This window comes from Manihot esculenta, chromosome 4 (genome assembly GCF_001659605.2).
Source record: "Manihot esculenta cultivar AM560-2 chromosome 4, M.esculenta_v8, whole genome shotgun sequence".
Lineage (NCBI taxonomy): Eukaryota > Viridiplantae > Streptophyta > Magnoliopsida > Malpighiales > Euphorbiaceae > Manihot > Manihot esculenta.
This window is the reverse complement of record NC_035164.2, coordinates 1,912,349-1,933,536: the sequence shown is the minus strand read 5'-3', so window position 1 is coordinate 1,933,536 and position 21,188 is coordinate 1,912,349. Positions and strand designations below refer to the sequence as shown.

General features: G+C 30.2%; 2 protein-coding genes across 3 annotated transcripts; one reads left to right on the top strand and one right to left on the bottom strand.

The window, feature by feature from the left end:
- Window positions 1-2,761: 2,761 nt before the first annotated feature.
- On the top strand, window positions 2,762-7,937 carry LOC110612957 (lactoylglutathione lyase). Of its 2 annotated transcripts, XR_006350365.1 has the most exons (10): window positions 2,762-3,013; window positions 3,099-3,218; window positions 3,303-3,364; window positions 4,522-4,582; window positions 4,738-4,817; window positions 4,923-4,993; window positions 5,819-5,908; window positions 6,920-7,041; window positions 7,355-7,448; window positions 7,730-7,937. XR_006350365.1 is itself a non-coding variant. In XM_021753828.2 (9 exons), the coding sequence occupies exons 1-8, from the start codon at window positions 2,906-2,908 to the stop codon at window positions 7,018-7,020; spliced, it is 693 nt and encodes a 230-aa protein (XP_021609520.1). In that variant the 5' UTR covers window positions 2,766-2,905; the 3' UTR covers window positions 7,021-7,041; window positions 7,730-7,937. The 2 variants fall into 2 exon arrangements, 1 of the variants encoding a protein (XP_021609520.1); XM_021753828.2 differs by lacking the exon at window positions 7,355-7,448 and having other exon boundaries at window positions 2,766-3,013.
- A 2,799-nt stretch (window positions 7,938-10,736) lies between these two features.
- Window positions 10,737-12,439, bottom strand: LOC110613999 (transcription factor RAX2). The gene is made up of 3 exons (XM_021755442.2): window positions 12,224-12,439; window positions 11,973-12,102; window positions 10,737-11,682 (listed from the first exon to the last, which is right to left on the bottom strand). Exons 1-3 carry the CDS (start codon window positions 12,357-12,359, stop codon window positions 10,950-10,952), a joined length of 999 nt encoding a protein of 332 aa, XP_021611134.1. The 5' UTR covers window positions 12,360-12,439; the 3' UTR covers window positions 10,737-10,949.
- Between the last annotated feature and the right edge of the window lie 8,749 nt (window positions 12,440-21,188).

Sequence of the window (21,188 nt, the reverse complement as noted above, 5' to 3'; positions counted from 1 at the left end):
AAAGATAATAATATTTTAATAGATTTCTGAAAATATAGAAACTGAGTCGTTAATAATGTCCAAAAACATAAATTGTAAATTTTTCTTTAAATTATTTAATTTTAATTTTTTATATAAAAAATAAAAATAATATTTAGCATTTTCACCCCAAAAATATTGATATTTAAAAATGAAGAGAATTTATTATGGAAAATTAATTTTTAGCCCTTATTTATGATCTAAGTGTATAATGTTTTAACCTAATCGAGATATTCAATATCAAAAGTTAATTAAAAGTTTTTATTTAGCCACTATTATAATAGCTAATTAGTACTCTTCTGCGTCATTTATTTATATAAAATAATTTATATTTAATTATTAATTTTAATTAAAAATAAAATATATCAAAAATTTTATACATGGAAATATTAATAAAATTTTAAACGTGTATAAAATGAATTTTTTATTTTAAGAAGAATAGGTTTTTTTTTAAAATAATTTATTTTTTAATTAAAAATATATTTTTTATTAATAAATTTTTAAATGTTTAAATATAAAAATATTAAAAATGTTTTACTAAAATTATTTAAAAAAAAAAACAAATGGAGCTTTATAAAGATATTTTTAAAAAAAGAAAAATTACTTTTTAGTCCTTGAGGTTTAACGTAATTAATACTTTTGTCCCTCTATTTTGGCGACCCAACACTTAAGTCCCTCACTTTCTCTTCCGTCCAAATTCATAGTCCTTCCATCCAAAATAGCCGTTTGGGACACGTGAATTGACAAAATTAACCCTCTTCTTCTTCTTCTTCTTCTTCTTCTTCTTCTTCTTCTTCTTCTTCTTCTTCTTCTTCTTCTTCTTCTTCTTCTTCTTCTTCTTCCATTATTTAAAAAAAAAAACAAATGGAGCTTTATAAAGATATTTTTAAAAAAAGAAAAATTACTTTTTAGTCCTTGAGGTTTAACGTAATTAATACTTTTGTCCCTCTATTTTGGCGACCCAACACTTAAGTCCCTCACTTTCTCTTCCGTCCAAATTCATAGTCCTTCCATCCAAAATAGCCGTTTGGGACACGTGAATTGACAAAATTAACCCTCTTCTTCTTCTTCTTCTTCTTCTTCTTCTTCTTCTTCTTCTTCTTCTTCTTCTTCTTCTTCTTCTTCTTCTTCTTCTTCTTCTTCTTCTTCTTCTTCTTCTTCTTCTTCTTCTTCTTCTTCTTCTTCTTCTTCTTCTTCTTCTTCTTCTTCTTCTTCTTCTTCTTCTTCTTCTTCTTCTTCTTCTTCTTCTTCTTCTTCTTCTTCTTCTTCTTCTTCTTCTTCTTCTTCTTCTTCTTCTTCTTCTTCTTCTTCTTCTTCTTCTTCTTCTTCTTCTTCTTCTTCTTCTTCTTCTTCTTCTTCTTCTTCTTCTTCTTCTTCTTCTTCTTCTTCTTCTTCTTCTTCTTCTTCTTCTTCTTCTTCTTCTTCTTCTTCTTCTTCTTCTTCTTCTTCTTCTTCTTCTTCTTCTTCTTCTTCTTCTTCTTCTTCTTCTTCTTCTTCTTCTTCTTCTTCTTCTTCTTCTTCTTCTTTCTCTTCTTCTTCTTCTTCTTCTTCTTCTTCTTCTTCTTCTTCTTCTTCTTCTTCTTCTTCTTCTTCTTCTTCTTCTTCTTCTTCTTCCTCTTCTTCTTCTTCTTCTTCTCTTCTTCCTCTTCCTCTTCTTCTTCTTCTTCTTCTTCTTCTTCCTCTTCTTCTTCTTCCTCTTCTTCTTCTTCCTCTTCCTTCTTCTTCTTCTTCTTCTTCTTCTTCTCTTCTTCTTCTTCTTCTTCTTCCTCTTCTTCTTCTTCTTCTTCTTCTTCTTCTTCTTCTTCTTCTTCTTCTTCTTCTTCTTCTTCTTCTTCTTCTTCTTCTTCTGGAATTTCACATTGAGAGAAAGGTATTTTTGGAAAAAATTATCACATCTCACCTTTGACTCTTTGACCAAACGGTTTAAATGGACAGAAGGACTACGAATTTGAACGGAAGAGAAAGTGAGGGACTTAAGTGTTGGGTCGCCAAAATATAGGGACAGAAGTGTTAATTACGTTAAATTTCAGGGACTAAAAAGTAATTTTCCCTAAAAAAATGGTCACTTGGACTTTACTGTGTAGATTAATCCCCTAACTTAATATTAATGTTTTAAAATCATTTGGCCTAAAAAAATGTGTAGATTAAGCCCCTAAAAAAATTGTTAATATGGTCTTTACCATCAATAGTTAATATCATTAAAATCTTTAACTTTTTTAACATAATTCATTTTATATAAAAAAATTTAAATGAATTTTATAAAATTATTTAAAATTTTAATTTTATTTCAAATAAAAAAATAAATTTATTCATTTCAAATAAAAAATATTTAAAAAATTTAATTAAATTTTTAAAAATTTTAAATTCAAACAAAGAGTTTGATACGACTAAAACGATACTGAATAATTAATTTACAAGAAAAAACAAGTGAAGTGATAAATATTTAAATTAATAAATTAAAAAAATTGAGTGTAATATAATATTTTGAATTTAATAGTAATTATATAAAAATTATATATTTTTATTTTTATATTTATATATTTTTATGTAAAAGGTTTGATTATAAGTGTAATAAAAATTTATTACTAAATTATTTTCTATAATGATAACTGTTCATGAAATTTCAACTTGATGAGGAGAGTGGCCAATTTCGGTAAAGTACTATGAATTACGATGTTCAAATTTTTCTTTCCGTTGTGGGACAACTATCATCAGATCAAATCTCATTTTGATTGATGATAAATTTATGAAATTTTTGATTGATGATAAATTTATGAGATTTAAGATGCAAAAAGAATTACAAAATTTTAATAAATTAACGAGGTAAAATTAACATCCAAATGTCATCGCAAATGCCCATTGCATATAACACAACGTCAGTACTTCAATGGCTACTTCGTCTCTAGCGACTTCCTTATCTCGCCTTGCTCTCTTTCGGTTCCCCATTAATAAACTATCTTCAATCCCACCGTCTCTTCACCGTCTCAGCTCAAAGGTTGAAGAAAAAAGCTCGGACTCGATACCCATTTCCTTTTCCTTTTTCTCTTCGCATTTCCACTCATTTCCGTGTCTATTTGCAGAACCCAAATCGATTAAGACTGATTTCAATGGCATCGGAGCCGAAGGAATCGCCAGCCAACAATCCTGGTCTCCAAACTACCCTCGATGAAGCCACCAAGGGATACTTCATGCAACAAACTGTAAGACCACAAAAGTTTCTATATTAATTTTCATGTTTGCTGGCGTTTTGTTTATGGGTCTTGATGCGATTGTTTCATATGCAGATGTATCGAATTAAGGATCCGAAGATAAGTCTCGATTTCTATTCTCGCGTATTGGGCATGATGTAAGTTTTGTTCTTTTGATTTGGGTATTTTCCTTTGTTTTTTTACTTCGTTTGGTAAATGAATTGGCATGTCGAGAGTCTATCTATTTATTTCAGCTTTTCTTTGTCAAGGGTTCATGTTGTTCTGTGATGTGAATTGTTGGAATTAAGCTTGCATTTTAAATGAATTTTGCATTCAAACTCGAAACTTCTTCATTCAGTTCTTATACAGGTCTCTACAGTATATCTGGCATCTGAACTTGTATGTTTGTTCTTTGCTTATTACCTTCAAATGGAAAACATTCAACCTTCAGTGAAATATTTTTGTTGTGATAGAAATCCCATTTTTTCCTCTAATTTGCCCAAATAAGTTTTTGACCCAATTTACCCAAACTTTTTAATTTAGGATAGAATCAAAATAATAATTTTTTTTCAAAATGTTTGTGACAAAAACTAATTTTTATTTTAATATTTTAAAATTATTTAATGATAAACATGGATTATTTTATTTTTATTTTTGTTGGCTCATTCACTCTTAATTCCTTCTGTCCTTGGCCTTATTGATATTTGATTCTCTTTTCCTTCATTATTACACGGTTTACACCAGATCTTTGGTTTAGGCCTTCTTTTTCTTATAAGTTAAAGCTAGAACCTTGTCAACTTCATACATTTATGCCTTTAAATCGTCAGAAACCTTGAATCTTATCCATATCTTGTGGTATCTGAATTACTTAAGAACAGCTTCCTTCTCTCTCTCTCTCTCTCTCTCTCTCTCTCTCTCAAGGAAGTAAATATTAGTTATTATTATTTTTTCTGTTGAATGCTGCACATTAATTTTCACTTATAGCATTTCTTAATCTAAATATTATTTTCAAGATGATACTAATTTTCCAACGTATTTCTATGCTGCATCCCAATTTCCATCTATTATTAGGCCGGGATCTTTCACTCTCAGATACCATTTGTAAGCCACCTGATATGAGATATGCATATGCTGCTACTATAGTTTACTAGTTTAATTTGCCAATGCAGTAATGAATTGTGATTCATATCATCTCAGGTAAGCTAGAATGCATCTACAACTGGGATCATGGTAGAATATTATAATGCTGTTTCAACTTCAATACTTGGGAATTGTACAGGCTTATGAATTTTTACCTTGTCAAACAAATTTTCAGGTTGCTTAAGAGGTTAGATTTTCCAGACATGAAGTTTAGCTTGTACTTTATGGGCTATGAGGTAGTACATTTCACCATATCTTTAATCCCCTTTATTGAAATTGATGACAGTTTTGCCTTGCCCTTTGTATCTTTTTGCCACATGTTGATTCCAGTGTGTATTTGTAAAATGTATGTGATGCTTGGCATTTATGATATACATATCTGTTTGAACAGAATCCAGCATCAGCTCCGAGTGATCCAGTTGAAAGAACAGTTTGGACCTTTGGTCAGAAGGCTACAATAGAATTAACTCAGTAAGAATGCCTGATAAACATGAGTCTTCTCTATTTATTTGCAAGATGGTTCTCCTTTTGGTGCGCTGTGTTTTTATATATATAACAATAATAAACTTCTTACAGTAATTGGGGTACTGAAAGTGATCCTGACTTCAAAGGATATCACAATGGAAATTCAGATCCTCGGGGCTTTGGTATGCTTGTCTATGTACACTCCAGTTGGTATTTTTGTATTTTTGATGCATGTAATTGCTGTGCGTTCTCTTCTTCCCCTTTTACAGCATATATGAGTTATGAAGGGTATCAAATAACTGGATCGATGGTTTTGATGTGTTGTTTTTTGGATTTGGTGCCACAAAATTGATATTTGGCGGATAAAACTTTCCAAAATTGCTTTTAATTTGACCACCCTGAGAATATGGTCTGGAATTATTTTAAGAGAATACTAAATTTGAAAGTAGCTTAGATGTTGCTCAGTAAGGCTTGTCTCACTATAGTTGTTTATTTGATGTTTATGCCACTAGATGTATTTGCATGATTTGAATTCGAACTGACAGGCGCATATTAGGGCCTTATCTGAAGTAGGAGTCTTCATTGATTTCCATTGCTCTAGATTTAGTCCTTATGAGCCAGTTGTTATCTTTTGTCACTTTATTGCCTACTCTTTGAAGCACCACAAAGAAGCCTACAAAGGAATCCATGTTGTTGAACTGTTGAATACTTATGGTACAAAGTTTTCATAGCAGTTTTGACTACTTAGAATACTGTGACTGAATTGTCACCAGCTACAATTTAGAATTAAGTTATTTATTTTATAAACCCCTGAGAACAAGCAAAGCTGCATGCCAATTAACAAAATGGATTTAATCCTTGAAATTTATGACTCTCCTAGAGAGGCTAGTTGAACAACATATGATATTAGTGTGTTTTTATTTTGCTGTGCATATTATATACTTGTGGATATTTATTCTCAAATCATTTAGTGGCTGATTTGAAGTTTGTCATATTTTGTTTTTCAGGACATATTGGTATTACTGTGGATGATGTGTACAAGGCATGTGAGAGATTTGAACGTCTAGGGGTGGAGTTTGCAAAAAAACCTGATGATGGTGAGAAACCTCTTGGCCAATATAATTGGTCTAATAAATAAATTAGCCCCTGAAATATTTGAAAAATGTATATTGCATCCCTAATATTTTATTTCCTCCTATGTCCCCTCAATTTTTAATCTTTTTTTAGTCTATCTATGCCCTTAATTTTTACAACTGATAAGCACAGTTTGCTCAAATAAATAATAGATGATTGAATAAATTATCCAAGTTAATCCATTATAAAATTAAAAAAAATGAGAAATTATTTTAAGTGATGTATTTCATTATTTTTTTATTCTGTAAATTTGAAAAATTGTCTATTGATTGAAGGGTGTAATAGGTCAAAAATAGAAAATAGATGGTGTAACAGGTCAAAATAAATGGTCAAATGGTGCAATCCACTTTTCTTAAATAGTTCAGGGGCTAATATATTTATTAAACCAATATGATTTGCTGAGCATTATGTCATTTTGAAACTGTCGATATTAGTTTCTGTAACAAATATGCTTAAGTCCAAATGGTCTATACTTGGTATTGGTAGAAAAATCATAGTAACTATTTCTCATCATTGATATTTTGGGACACATTGATCATCAGTCCAGCCTTAGATTTCAAGTTGTTTGTCTGCTAAAAGAAAATATCATTATTTTTTGAAGTAAATGGTGAAAAGTTTGGTAATGCCAAGTTTAGCATGCATGTATAATGGAAAAAAGAGGGGAAAATGAATTGCTAGAATACCAGTACAAGAATGATTCAGAAAATTCGGCGCTACGGACTAACTGGATCAGTAGTTCAGGTCCGTTAATGCTAGAAGCTAGAAGCTAGAAGGGGAATGAATTAGGATCAAATTTAAGAATTTAGGGACTGATAATGAAAACAACTTTTCTTGACCCAGTAAACAGTGACTCATGGCCATATTTGTCACTGTGTAAAACAGTTTTCTTTGGGTCAAAGGGATGGAGCTATTTTCTTCATCCTTCGAATGAGTATACGTTCTATAGTTGCTTAAATCTGTGAATTTGGTTGCAGGGAAAATGAAAGGGATAGCTTTCATTAAGGATCCCGATGGTTACTGGATTGAAATCTTTGACCTCAAGACTATTGGGAAAACAACTAGCAATGCTGCTTGAGATAATGGACACAAACTTAAGGTAGCTTGTCCTTCCTCGTTCTCTTCCTGAACAAGTGTCTTCTTCTTCATTTCCTGCTTTCTTTTGACTATCGATTCTTTGCAGCTTATCATTCAGGATAAGATAGTTTGTACAGTATACACCGATTCATGTCCTTTTTATATGTCATAGATTTCTTTTTGTCATCACTACTACATGAAATTTTTTAGGATCTAGTCTGCTAAAATGCAAGACCAACATTTTTCTTGGCTTACTCCCTAGCCCATTATTAGCCTCTCTTATATGGGATCTGTTTATGCCATTGATAAAAGTCTGTTTCATACATTTTTGCCAGGGAGCTAAAACCATATATGTATCTTAATTCTGTCTGGTTCCTTGCATACATGCATCAATGGGGGTACCTGGTCTTCTACTTCGTCATCTGATAAGTTAGTTTACCACTTGCTTTGTTGACAAACCTTGTTACTGTAATATTTTGCGCAGTGTCATCTATTTCATTATTGTTGACTGTTAGCCTTAAGCAATCATAAGTTAGCTAGACTTTATATTGCTTTTGATATCCAACTCTACTCTAACAAGGTAAATGACTAACTTGCTTCTCTCTTTTTCGCCTTTTAAGGATCCTGTTTTCATCCTATGAATTTGATGTATACATGTGATGTATATAAAAAACATGTTTGTGTTTAAACTATGATTTGCCTTGTTGCAGGAGAAGTGGGGCATTTCAAGACTTGTTTTCTTCAGTTCTATTACAAAATATTGATTGAAGTCATTGTCCTGTTGTGTGCATTTTGTAGATGACCTATTTTCAGTAACAAAATGATAATACCTTGGCAGGTGTGGTTGTGGTAGATGACCTATTTTCTTTCTTTCTTTTTTTTTTTAATGAAATAAAAGTCCTCATGGGCTGTTCCTGACGTGGATGGGCCTGGGTCCCAAGATATGGTAGGAACCACCAATTACCAATAAAATTTTGTTGCTTGCTAATACTGCTGTATTAGCCAGAGGAAGCTTAAACAAGGTTTTCAACCCAAAGCTCTGCAAGATCATTCTTCAATATCCAGCATAGTTGAGATTTAAAGGTAAATTTTGGTTGTTCAATATCCAACTGGAGGGCATAAAATGATAGGCGTTAAAGCAAAGGTCCAATGGTTGATATTTGATTGGGTAGCTTGAAGAAGATCAGGTGCTTTCATGCAAACTTCCAAAACCCATCTGTTAATTTTCTCTCTATTCACATTAATTAAAAATATAATTATAGAAATTTAATTAAATTATAGTATTAATTTATAATTAAGAGAAATTTTCTTATACTATGAGACTTGTCTGTATGTGATGTGTCACACGTTTTGACCTTTACACTTCCACTAGAAAAATGCATTTTTCACTTTGAAAAATTAAATGAAAAATAAAATTTGGATTAAAGAAATTAAATAGCTGGCAGTTGCAATCAGTCATGTTCACTATTGTTGTCTTTATTAATAATGATTTTTATTATTTTAATAAAATTTAATATTTTATTTTATATTAAAACAGATATAATTAAAAAATTAGCCTTCAAGTAAAATAATTATAATTTCTTAATCTTTGAATATCAATTTAAAAATGTTATTGTCTGATCTTAAATAGAAATTAAATAGGCAAATCTAGTATATTAACAAGAATTAGGGCTAAATTATGGCTTTATTTAATTAGAGTAATTCAATTAAAAAATTTAAAATTTTTAAAAAATATAAAAAGTATTGTAATTTTTTTTAAACTTACCCAATTAAAGTGACTTCCCTGAATCAAACAAGCCTATGAATGGTGAGAAAAGAACAATGATGGAGGCAGCTGAGCTGGGGAAGTCTGACACAGATCCTTGTGATCATTGCTATTTTGGAACTTATCATGGACTGCTTCCCAATGGGGATTCCCTGTCACTTTGATCTTATATTAATTATTTTCTTTCTTGTTTCTCCTAAAATTTCTCAAAATTCATTTTTTTTTCCAAGAATAAAAGTATTTTTTTAAAATAATCCAAACCCATTCGTTACTGTAATTTCTAGACCAATTTAAATATCTATATGAGTTTGCATGTCGTGATCTGTTTGTCATTTATAGATAATCAAATGGATATGCTGATATTATTATATTTAATTTAAAACTTTATTATTATTATTATTTTTTATGTTTAACAGTTAGAGAATAAAATTTAAATTTAAAGTGTAAATATAAATTTAAATGGGGATGAAAATATTTTTTTATTATTTTTTTTATTCACCCATAATATTTAACGATTTTTCTGTTATAATGTCATTTATTTCTGTCACTTAAATCTGCATATACAGATATATTAGAATCTCTCTGTAATAAATGATTATTTAATTTCTTTCGATATGTATGCAGATAAAATTATAAAATGACTGAATTTACTTTTTTTTTTCACGATACATTATCGTTATTTTCTGTTGAATTTAAATTTACAATCGATCTAACATGTTTCGCATATCTGGATTAAAGTTTAAGACGTAGAATGAGTTGACTAAAAAAATTTTATGAATTTTAAATCAGCGTTATTCTCTTGGATCAGTATCTTTCAGAATAAATAAAATTTAAGGATGATTGATTATTATTATAATTTATGTTATTTTTTATAAAAAAAATTAAAATGTTTGAGTAAATTAACGTGTTACATTACCAATTAATAAAAAATAATATTGCATAAAAAACAAAAGAAAGACTGAGATTATGACTAATTATTAAAAGTTTGTGGCTCCACAAAAATCCAAAATTCATATCATCAGCTTCTTAATTTTTCAAAATTTTGTAATAGACAAAGTTCTCAAGGGGGGTTTGAGTCAGACCTAGCTAGTTCATGTAAAAGATTCTCTAGCAGTCTAATGACCACAACTACCCCTTTTGACATCTCAACTACCATTATAATTTGAAGGGTAAAGTGGCCTTTTCATGAGATATTTCAACCAATAAAAATAATCATAATATCAAACCTAGAGAGGACCACCATATATTTAACTTTGTTCAAGCTTGTATATAATAATATGAAGCTGTATGCATATTCTGTGACATTTTTCTAAAGTAAAATTATACGTTTACCGAGAAAATTTAATATAACTTTTATTTATTTTAAATTATTTAATAATTTTTAATATTTTAAAATTTAGAAAATAAAGTTTAGTGACTTGTGTAAATTTACATGGAGAGAAAAATATTTTTATTTTCTTATTTTTTTTTTTTTTCGTTAGTCATCTAGATCCGTACATACGGATATGTCAAAACCTCTTTTTATATTAAATGACTATTTAATTCTCCGAACGTGCATGTAGACAGAGCTATAAAGTGATCAGACCTGCTCTCTTTTCTCTGGTCACATCACCAGATTGAGTTTCCTTCGGAAGAGACCGCATGTGACGTCTGTCCGGCCTAATTTTTTGATTAGGTTGAGATTCAGTTTGAAAAGAGTTTGGTAGATTTTAAATTTGATGTTCTTATTAGGGCTTGATTTTATTTCTGAGCGTAGAAATTTGATCATCATCAATTTTAAATTAATTATTATGTATTAAATTAATTATTATGAAAATTTTCAGAACGTTATTATTTCTGATTGCTGAGAGAGGTGAGTGAAGGGCAGAAAGTACATCATTCATGGAATTAGTGAAGAGTAGTCATGAACATATCTGTCAAAACCTAAAGAAATGCACAAAAAAAAAAAAAGAAAAAAAAAGAGTTTTTATTTTTTTTATAATACAAATCCATGTACTGTCAAAAGAAGAAATGTTTCATATTTTTCATCAGAAAATAACACAAACCCCCAGAAACTCAAAGTCTTATCTGAAATCTCTCCACCTTATCCCATCAAATCTTCTTTTTCTTGATTTTACTTGCCATGAAAATCATTCAAATATATAAATATAATATAATTATTTTCATCAGTAGTAGTAGTACATGAACTTCTCTCGTGTCTTGTTTTCATCAGTAAGGAAGTAGTAATTATTACTGCTATTATTACTACTGCTACTGCTGCTAATCAGTTGCTTAACATCCTCAAGACAATAATCCAATGCTAGGGTTTCTCCAAAATACCCAGTTACCTTCTCTGTCCATTGGTTCAAATCCCCACTTAGCATGAACTTTTGATTCTCTTCATACCCATTTGAGATAAAGCCTTGAAATCCCATTTCTTCTTGTTTGATGATCTCTTTGCTCCCTCCATAGCTGATCTTGCTGCAACTCCCATCAGAATTAGAACTGCAACTTGCTTCACTTCCAAAAACCAGCAGATTATTATTCCCACTGCTGCTACTGCTGCTACAATTATTGTTATTATCTTTCAGTGGGTGATAGTATTGCAAGGGATTCAACAAGGCTGGCTCTTGGGTTTGAAAAAGGAAAGATGAGTTTGTGGCTAAAAGATTTGATGGGATTGGTGAAATGGGGTCAAAACAAATACTGAAATCTGCAGAAGAGTCTTTGTAGAGAGATGAGAGTGAGTTATATGATAATGGTGGAGATTGATGATTAGGAGGAGATGAGAATGGTACAGATTTCCTTTGAGATTGATGAGAAGCCATGGCCATGAGCTTCTTCTTGAGCTTGGTGTTCCAGTAGTTTTTGATATCATTATCAGTTCTTCCTGGTAACTGAGCTGCTATAATTGACCATCTGTAGTTAGGGAAACAAAATATAAGACTGTAAGCAGAAAAAAATTCCATAGCTGTAATTTTAGGTCTTGATTTTTAGGATCTAAAACTTGTCATGCATGCATAGCAATTATCCAAAAATGGGATATTCTTGATGTGTTCAAAAACTTTTTCTTTTTCCTTTCTCTAACCTAAAAATTTCTGTTTTCTCTCCTTTTCTCAGTTTCCCATTTGGGTTTTCTTTCCTTTTCTTTTTTTTTTTTTTATAAAAAGAAATGATCAAGGGAAAGAGATTGGAAATGTTTAAGGTACCTGCTTCCGATGCTAGCAAATAGAGTGCAGATAATCCTATCTTCTTCATCAGAGAATTCACCATGTTTAATATTGGGTCTCAGATAGTTTAGCCATCTCAATCTGCAGCTCTTTCCACATCTCTTCAAGCCTGATCATCAAGAAACTCACATGTAAAAAAATAATAGTAAAATTTTTAAAAGTAAAAACCAAGAAAAGAAAGCATCCATTAGAGAGAGAGAGAGATGAAACTTGTTTGATCTTTGTGTTACCAGCTTTGTGAGGAAGAGCAATCCAATTCCCACCAGTTCCAAATTTTTCTATGTAATCTTTAAGCTTTGAGTCTTCTTCTGGTGACCAAGGTCCCTTCTTCACATTTGCCTTGTCACAACAAGGAGCTCTTCCCATCTCTCTCTCTCTCTCTCTCTGTCTGATGGCTTGAATATCCTCTAAGAAAATTTCACACTTTCTACATAAACTTAAGGGTGAGGGTTTCAGCTTGGTGCCTTTTAAAATAAGAGAGAATAGTTGGATTTCCACAATTAAAAATTAAAAAAAATAAATATTCAGAGATGTATACAAGTCAAAATGACAGACATGTTCAATCAGTTCCCAAAAGCTTTAATTAATTAATTAATCAATTAGAGAGCTAATTAAGCTAATACATAGAACTTTCCATGTTTCATTTTTGCTGTTTACCCTATATAAAGCCTTGCTCTCTCTCTATCACAAAATAATAATAAGAAGAAAAAAATATTATTTTGCCCTATAGTATAAAAATTTCATTTTATTATTTAATTTATATAATTTTAAAAAATTTATTAGTTAATCTCTTATATTTTTAAAAATTATTAATTAGTCACTCCATATTAAAAATATTTTAAATTTTATTATAATATTTACTATTAAAAATAACAGATAGATTAATTAATAGACATTTTAAAATGTTAGATATATTTTATTGTGTTTTTTAAATTAGAAAATGCTTTTCTCATTGGACTATATAATAATTTTTTCAAATAATAAATAATCTAACAAGTGAAATTGACAGCTATAGCCTCCATGTAATTGTGACATTTTCCAAACCTTGGACTAAGTAATAGCTAGGCATGGATGAATTTATTAGATAATTATAATTAACTGGCTTCAACTATTGGTAGATTATTTTAAAACACCACAATTTAATTGGAAAAAAGAAAAAAATATTTCTGGTTTCATATTTTTAATATTTAAATTCTTTATTATAACAGTTGATTGTATTATAATTAATGAATTTTAGTTAAAAAAAAAATCAATGACTGCATTTTTCTAGAACAATTAAATTAAATAAATTACCACAAGACCCACATCATATATCAGAAAAAAAATTATTTTAATTTAGGACTATTTGCTTTGCAAAAATATTCTTAAGAAAACTTTTTTTCTTTTTTACATTTTCTAACATTCAGGGGATTTAGAAAGATTGATGAATTGGAAACATATTCTTAGACAAAGAGAAAATTAGGGTATTTTTTAAAAAAATAATTAAAATAAAATATTGTCCCTAAATTTTGAAAATTTTATTTACACTATCCAAGGTTTTGTACATTAATCTTATAAGCACTTTTTTAAATATATATTATAATTAAATAATAAAAAATAAACGATTTTTCTGAAACTCTGTTGTCTGACAAAATATTTTCTATAGATATTTTTTTTCCATGAAACAAAAAGGTTAATTCCAAATAGATTTCTACTAATTCTAAACTTGATTCCTCCCTCTTATTCACATTTAGTCCAAAAAATTGAAAAAAGGAATACAAGTTCTTCCCCATCACAAACATCAAAAATTAATCCAATGTGGATTATAATATATATATATCAAGATTGTTTGGTCAAATAACAATACGATAACTCACAGATTTAGCCTGGTGGTAAGTACATCCGAGTAAATCCGAGAAATTTCAAATTCTACTCCCTCAATCTCTGATTTTCAATTCAAAAAAAAAAAAAACGATAAAAAAAGAAAAATTAAGAGTCAACATCGAAGTGTTTATATTCGGCTGTTTATCCGTATTAAATAATTTAGATTGACCATTTTGAATGAGAAAACTAATAAAGGTACAAGGAAAAAGGTATCCGGGTGGACGAAGTGAAACCGCAAATTTAATCCTATTATAACCGCAAATTTAATCCTATCATAACAATTGTTGCGGTGAGTGTTGCAGTAGATTTTAAAATTTTCCAAACTGGGTGCCTCTTATGATTGTAAGTGACAGAAGGAGCAGATCAGAGAGTACCCTACTTTGATTTTGCAGGTGATAAAAATCAACCCCTTGGAAGTTTTTGCTGCAACTAGATAGTGTTTCTAATTTAGTCTTATAAATTTTTTAAATTCATACCTATAATGAATTTATAAATTTAAATATAAATATATTAAATTTAATAATTATTCAAATTGTAGCCTTAAAATATTTTTAATGTTTATAACACTTAAAAAAAATTAATTAATAAAAAATATATATTTTTCTGTTAAAAAGAAAGATTAAATTATTTAAAAAATAATATTTTATTTTTTTATAAAAAAATTCATTTTCTGTATTTTAAGAATTGTATTAAAATTTTAATATATAAATTTGATAATATATTTGATCTTTATATTAAATTTAAATAATAAAAAATAAAAATAAATTACTTTGGTGGAAAATATTTTTATATTTCCGCAAACGAACTGATATTAAATTAAAATTGAGCGGTTGAACTTACCTACTTTATAAATATATATAAAATAATTAAGGAGGATATTACCGTTATCAAGTTGCTAAATAAACAAATAATCATTGCAAGAATATAATGCCTATCATATTATATAGACAAGTGTCTGCCTTATTAATTTTATTTAGTGGCTGCTTAATTTTCTATATTATTTTTCATTATTATTTAGTTTTATAGTATCAAAATTTTTTTTATTTTAAAAAATATATTAAAATATTTTTAATTTTTTAAAAATTTTATTAATTAATTTTCTATTGATTTTAACAGTTACGTATTATAAAATATTTTAAAATATTTTCAATACGAAATGATTAATTAGTAGTTATTTTATAAAATTAGATAACTGATTAATAAATTTTTTTAAATTATAAAAATTAAATAATAAAATATTTAATAATAAAAATTAATGGAATACTAATTAATAAAATTTTAAAATGTTAAAAATATTTTAATATATTATTTATTTAATTTTTGTAATTTTTTTTTTACTTTGATCATGATATGTTCTATATCATTTAAAAATATTTTTAATTGTTGGCAAAATAAAATATATAATTTTAAAGTAATATATATATATATATATATATATATATATATATATATATATATATATATATATATATATATATATATATATATATATATATATATATATATATATATATATATATATATATATGAGGTATGATATAAGATTATCCATTTAATGGTTATATGTCTATTCAAAATGAAATATATTGTGTATATTATATATAAAAAAATAAAATAAAAAATAAATTATTTTTATATTCTTGAATTATATTAAAATTAATACATATATTATTCTGTTGTAAAATTCTAATAATTTAATTTTTATATTTTAACTGTATCAAATTGAAGGTTGATTCATCTAATTTTTTGTTAATTTTATTTAAAATAATTAAAATTGTAACGACTCGGAAATCGGACCGCTACCGGCGCTAGGATCCAGATCGGCTTAAGGCCGCCGGGACCCGTAGCAAGCCTGACATATAACCTGTAAACCTGTATAATCCCATACATGATCAACAACATATATAAAAATTAAAACTTTTCTTTCCAAATACATCAACCAAACTCAACCTGTGCATATACATTAACATAACATTGATCCCTCTGTGGGATCTCATCAATGCCCCCAATAGGTGACATAACATGTGTTGAGTTGGTTTACATAAACATCATAAAAGTCTCTAAGATCATGTAATAAAAGGGATAACAACAATCTATGGTCAAGCACCCCTCTAACATCCATAAACATCATCTCATTACATATCTATACTGATTAAGACATTACATTACAATTTGATCATATCCATTGCTAGCTATTACATAAACATGACTTCTTTACTCTATCCGGACTCCTGCTCTATACTGTACCTGCAAGCCTGGGGGTAAAGGGAGAGGGGTGAGCTAAAAGCCCAGTGAGCAGAACTATAAAACATATTAACACTATGCTTTTATGAAATGCATCATAACACAGACAATTCACATAAGGGTTGGGTGAACTTGTCACCAATTAGTCCAAGCTAACTCTGTGCCAGGCCGTAGCATGGGGTCCTGATCTTCCTGTCATAACATACATTACTTACCATTGCCCCAGAGCCTCCTCTGGGCTCCTGGTCTTCGAGTCCCATAACCGTGCCAGGCCGTAGAATGTGGTCCTGGTCTTTCCTTACTCTGTGCCAGGCCGTAGAATGGGGTCCTGGTCTTCCTGTCATGGACTAATTGGGTCATCCAATATTCACCCACATCAACAACAATCGATGCAATGCGGCATATTCGTGAAAACTAATGCAATCATCCTATTGCATAATCATGATACATGAAACATGATAAAATATTTAATTTCTCAATTTAAAAGATTAAGTTTAGTTCCACTCACCTCTGGCTGACTCTGACAACACCGAAGCAGCTGAACTCACTGCTGGGGTCCTCGGTTCCTCGGGTCCGAACCTACACAGGTGGACTCAAATGAGGGACCAAACACACCTGAACATAACTATAAACTACTCCCCAAAAACCCCCTAAAACATCATGAAACAACCATAGAAAAACATACAAAGGAGGCCTGGACAGGGCACTTTCGGCGGCAGGTTCGGCGGCCGAAAGTCCCTCCAGAGCCGAAAGTCAGGCAGGTTCGGCGGCACCTTCGGCGGCTGAAACTCCCAGACAGAGACGAAACTCATGCATGTTCGGCGGCACTTTCGGCGGCCGAAACTGCCAGACAGAGACGAAAGTCTCCTTTCGGGGGCAGGCTTCGGCAGCCGAAAGGCTTGCCTCCCCAGCCATGTTCGGCGGCCGAAAGTCCTTCGGCTGCCGAACCTGATTTCTGCCAAAGGGCAGAAACTTGGCTCCTTTTACACATTTCGCCTCCAAACCTTCCAAACATGCATCAAACCTATTCTACAACACACAAACACAAGCATACATGTTCCTAGGGGCCTCAAACAATCATAAACCCCATCTACAACACATCAAGCATCCACATTGTTCATGAACATACTTTTTATACCCATAAACATAACCATAACCTAAACATGCATTCTAACCCATAGATCTACTTAAAACTTACTTAAAACATGCAATGAGCTTAAGATCGGCTCTTACCTCTTGAAGATCGAGAGAGAGACGACCTAAACTCGGAGTTGGGAGAGATTGGGTTCTTGAACCTCCAAGCTCCAAAACTTTGCTCAAAAGCTCAAATCTTCAAAACAAAGTTAAAACAAATGAAAATCTTGAAAGATCTAGAAGAAAAACATCAAAGATTGGTAAAGGACGGCGGAGAGCTCACCTTGGCCGAAAATGGGGAAAAAGCTCGCCCGTTTTCGACTAAGAGACCCTTTTATAGTGGCTGGCCAGGCCACGTTCGGGGGCCGAACGTGCCTCCGCATGCATGCCATGTTCGGCGGCCGAACTTGAGGTTCGGCGGCCGAATCTGGACTTCCTCACTTATGCCTTCGGGGGCCTAAGGCACACCCGAAATGCCTGTATGTTCGGCGGCCGAACTTGAGTTTCGGCGGCCGAACCTGAGTTTTCCTCCAAGGTTCTTTTCATGTAAAAACTCATTTTCTTTCATGCTTAAAACCATAAAACACATTAAAACATTTTATGAAAACATGATTTTACCCTTCTAGAGGTCTCCGACATCCGAGATTCCACCGGACGGTAGGAATTCCGATACCAGAGTCTAGCCGGGTATTACAAAAATATTCTTAAATATTATTTAATATTCTTAAATATATTGTATTATTTAATATTAAATTTTGTTAAAATTAATACTTATTTTTAAAAAATAAATAATTTAATTTTTATATAATTTAATTCCATCAAATCAAAAAAAATATTGTATTAATAGAGAAAACCCATATTTAACGGACTCAAAATACAAAGTAATGTATTAAATTTGATTTAAAAATATAAAAATATTTTTTATCTAATAAAATAAAAATAAAGTTTCATGTTATACTATTTAATTTTTGATATTATCATTATTAACAAGTCAAATTCTATATTTTTTGAAATTTATTAAAACACCCTAATTTTGATCTCAATAACCTCTTTTTCTTCTTTCTCAATAATTCAAGTTCTTTCTCTTCTTCTTTCTCTATAATCCAATTTTTAAAATCAATTTTTTTTAACTTTTTCTTCTTCCTTAATAATCCAATTTTTAAAACTCAATTTTTCTTCTTCTTCCTCAATAATCCAATTTTTAAAACCCAAATTTTTAAAAAAAAGAAGAACCAAAGAAGAAAAAGAATAAAAATAAGAGGTAATTTAGTAATTTTGATATATTTTTAAGGTATAAATAGACGGAAATACTATTTGGTTTGTGAAGAGAAAAGAATCCAAAAACTAAAACAATTTTCATTTAAGTTAAATAGTTTACCGTCTAATTTATGGTGGGGTAATGAAGAGCATCACAAGTTAGGATAGGTTAGTTGGCAAAAGTCTTGTGTTTCGAAATTCTGAAGTGGTTTAGGATTTTGAGATTTAACCAAATTCAATCTTGCTTGTCTAGTAAAGTAGTGTTGGCGGCTTATTCAAAATCTTTATAGTTTATGGGCACGACTTTTGAATGATATCTATTTTCCTTTTCTTCTTTTTGGCAAGCTCATTCTAAACGTTGTTGTTCATGGATTTGGCAAAACCTATTGGTAGGTAGAGATGTGCTTCGTGAAGATGTTTATATGAATATTAGAGATGGTCGAAACATTAATATTTGGTTTGATCCATGAGTGCCTCAAGGGACAAATTTTTTTATTCCCAGGCCTACCAATTGTCCTACAAAACCTTCAATGGTAGCAGATTTGATAAATCATCATACTCTAAATTGGAAATATCAGTTGATTTCATCGGTTGCTTGACTCTCGATATGTTTTCTCTATTCTTTCAATACCAGTGGCACCTCTTGGTATTTCAAATTTTTGCATTTAGCATTTTACAAGTAATGGTTAATATATAATATATTCTGGTTATAAGTTTCTAATTCACAAAATGATGTTGCAGGATACAGAGCCGAGCCTTTTCTTCAATTTCGATTCTTCTAAGAGTGTGGAAGTCTGTTTGGTCTCTTCCAGTTATGCATAAGTTGAAAATTTTCATTTGGCGCTGCCTCCATAATGCTTTACCTGTTTTGGATAATTTAACAACTCAAGGTATTGTAGTTGACTCTTGATGTTCTATTTATTTGTTTTAACCAGAAACTCGTCCTTATGGGTATATGCCCCGTCTAAAGGGTTTTCCTAGTTTTTTTTAAATAGTGGAAAGTTTTGCTAGAAAAGTCACTTGGATTTTTGATGGTTTGTTACTACGGGCATCAGTTACACTTACATTATGGCATATTTGCAAAAAATGGAACAGATGTATATTTGACAAGTTTGACCCTGATCCTATAGGATATTTGCAAAGAACATATTAGATGTATCTTTGACAAGCTTGACTCTAATCCTACAACTATATCGCGATACATATTTGCTGAATTCTGGCAGTTGCAGCAGAGTGATGTTTTTGCTGATCCCTCTACTTGTGTGTTGGTTTCATCTGATACTTTACATAACTTTAGTTAGAGTCCACCTCCGCCTGGGGTTCCTAGACTTATGTGTGATATTGCATGGAGGGATCAGTTTTCTCTAGTTGCTATTGCTGTTGTTGTGATAGATAGTGAAGAATCAGTTGTTCATGACATTGTCAACAAGATTCATTATTCCTCTGTAATTGCAGGTAAAACTCGAGTTGTTTTTATAGGTATTAAATGGATTTTTGATGTGAGTATTCACTCTATTGAGTGTGGACATGCTCTTTATTATTATACAATATATTATATATGTCAATGTCCTTTTCAATCCGAGAAATTAATATGATCATAATAGTTATATCATCTTTTAATTTTCAGATGCCGTATAATAATAATTAATTAATCTATATTATAATAAAATAAAAAAAACAAGTGTCCTCATCGCATTGACTCTTACTCAACAAAGAATCACACACTTTATCAACGGTTGGCAAACTAAGCTAGGAAATTTCTTGCAGGCTGTATTCATATCAACATATAATTATATTATTAAAAATTAAATTAAACTCATTTATTTATAAATTGATTGATACTATATGTAAAAATTAAATTAAATTCATTTATTTATATTTTAAATCATGATGGATCATATTTAGAACTTATTTAATATATATATTAAGCTTGAAAATTAGAAAAATATTTTCTTATTATTATAATATTTATATAAATTTGATTTATAATAGACTAAGATATAAATGCATATAATTTTTTATAAAAAAATTATATAAAATTCATTTTAATATTTTTAAGTTCATACTAAACCAAAAATTTCCACCTGTTATATTACATGCGGGAGGAGGAAGAAACAAAACAGCAAAAGTCAAACTAGTCCTAACTGGGATTCGACACAGACACAAACGTCATCTCCTGGTTGGCCGACTTTCAATGACGTCATACATTACGTGCTCTCACTCTCACGTGGAAACACTTCGCACGTGTACACACTCACCTAAACAAGTAAAAATAACAAAATTGGTGAATCCAAAATCATGTACATGGTTTGTTTTTTCCTTTTTTTCCACGCATTTACTTATTTTTAGATCTATTGATAAAATATATTTAATATAATAATAATAATAATAATAATAAAGGGTTTTGGGAACATGGGGGATTTTGTTTAGGTGGGAAAGGAGTCAGAGAAGAAACAACCAATCAATCAATCAATTCAGGCAAGCTGCTGGCTACTTCATCCTCATCATCATCATCATTTCTACCTTCATAAACTGCCATTTGTAACCATCTGATTATACATGATGTGGTAGGTTTAGAGTTGTCACTGCATATCCTTCCATTTCTTAAAAATCCTTGCTGAGTCCGTCCATAGAGGATCAATAAATGCAGCTAGTGGGCAGTTAAACCCTCACCCTTAGGTTAGGGCCAAGGGTGTA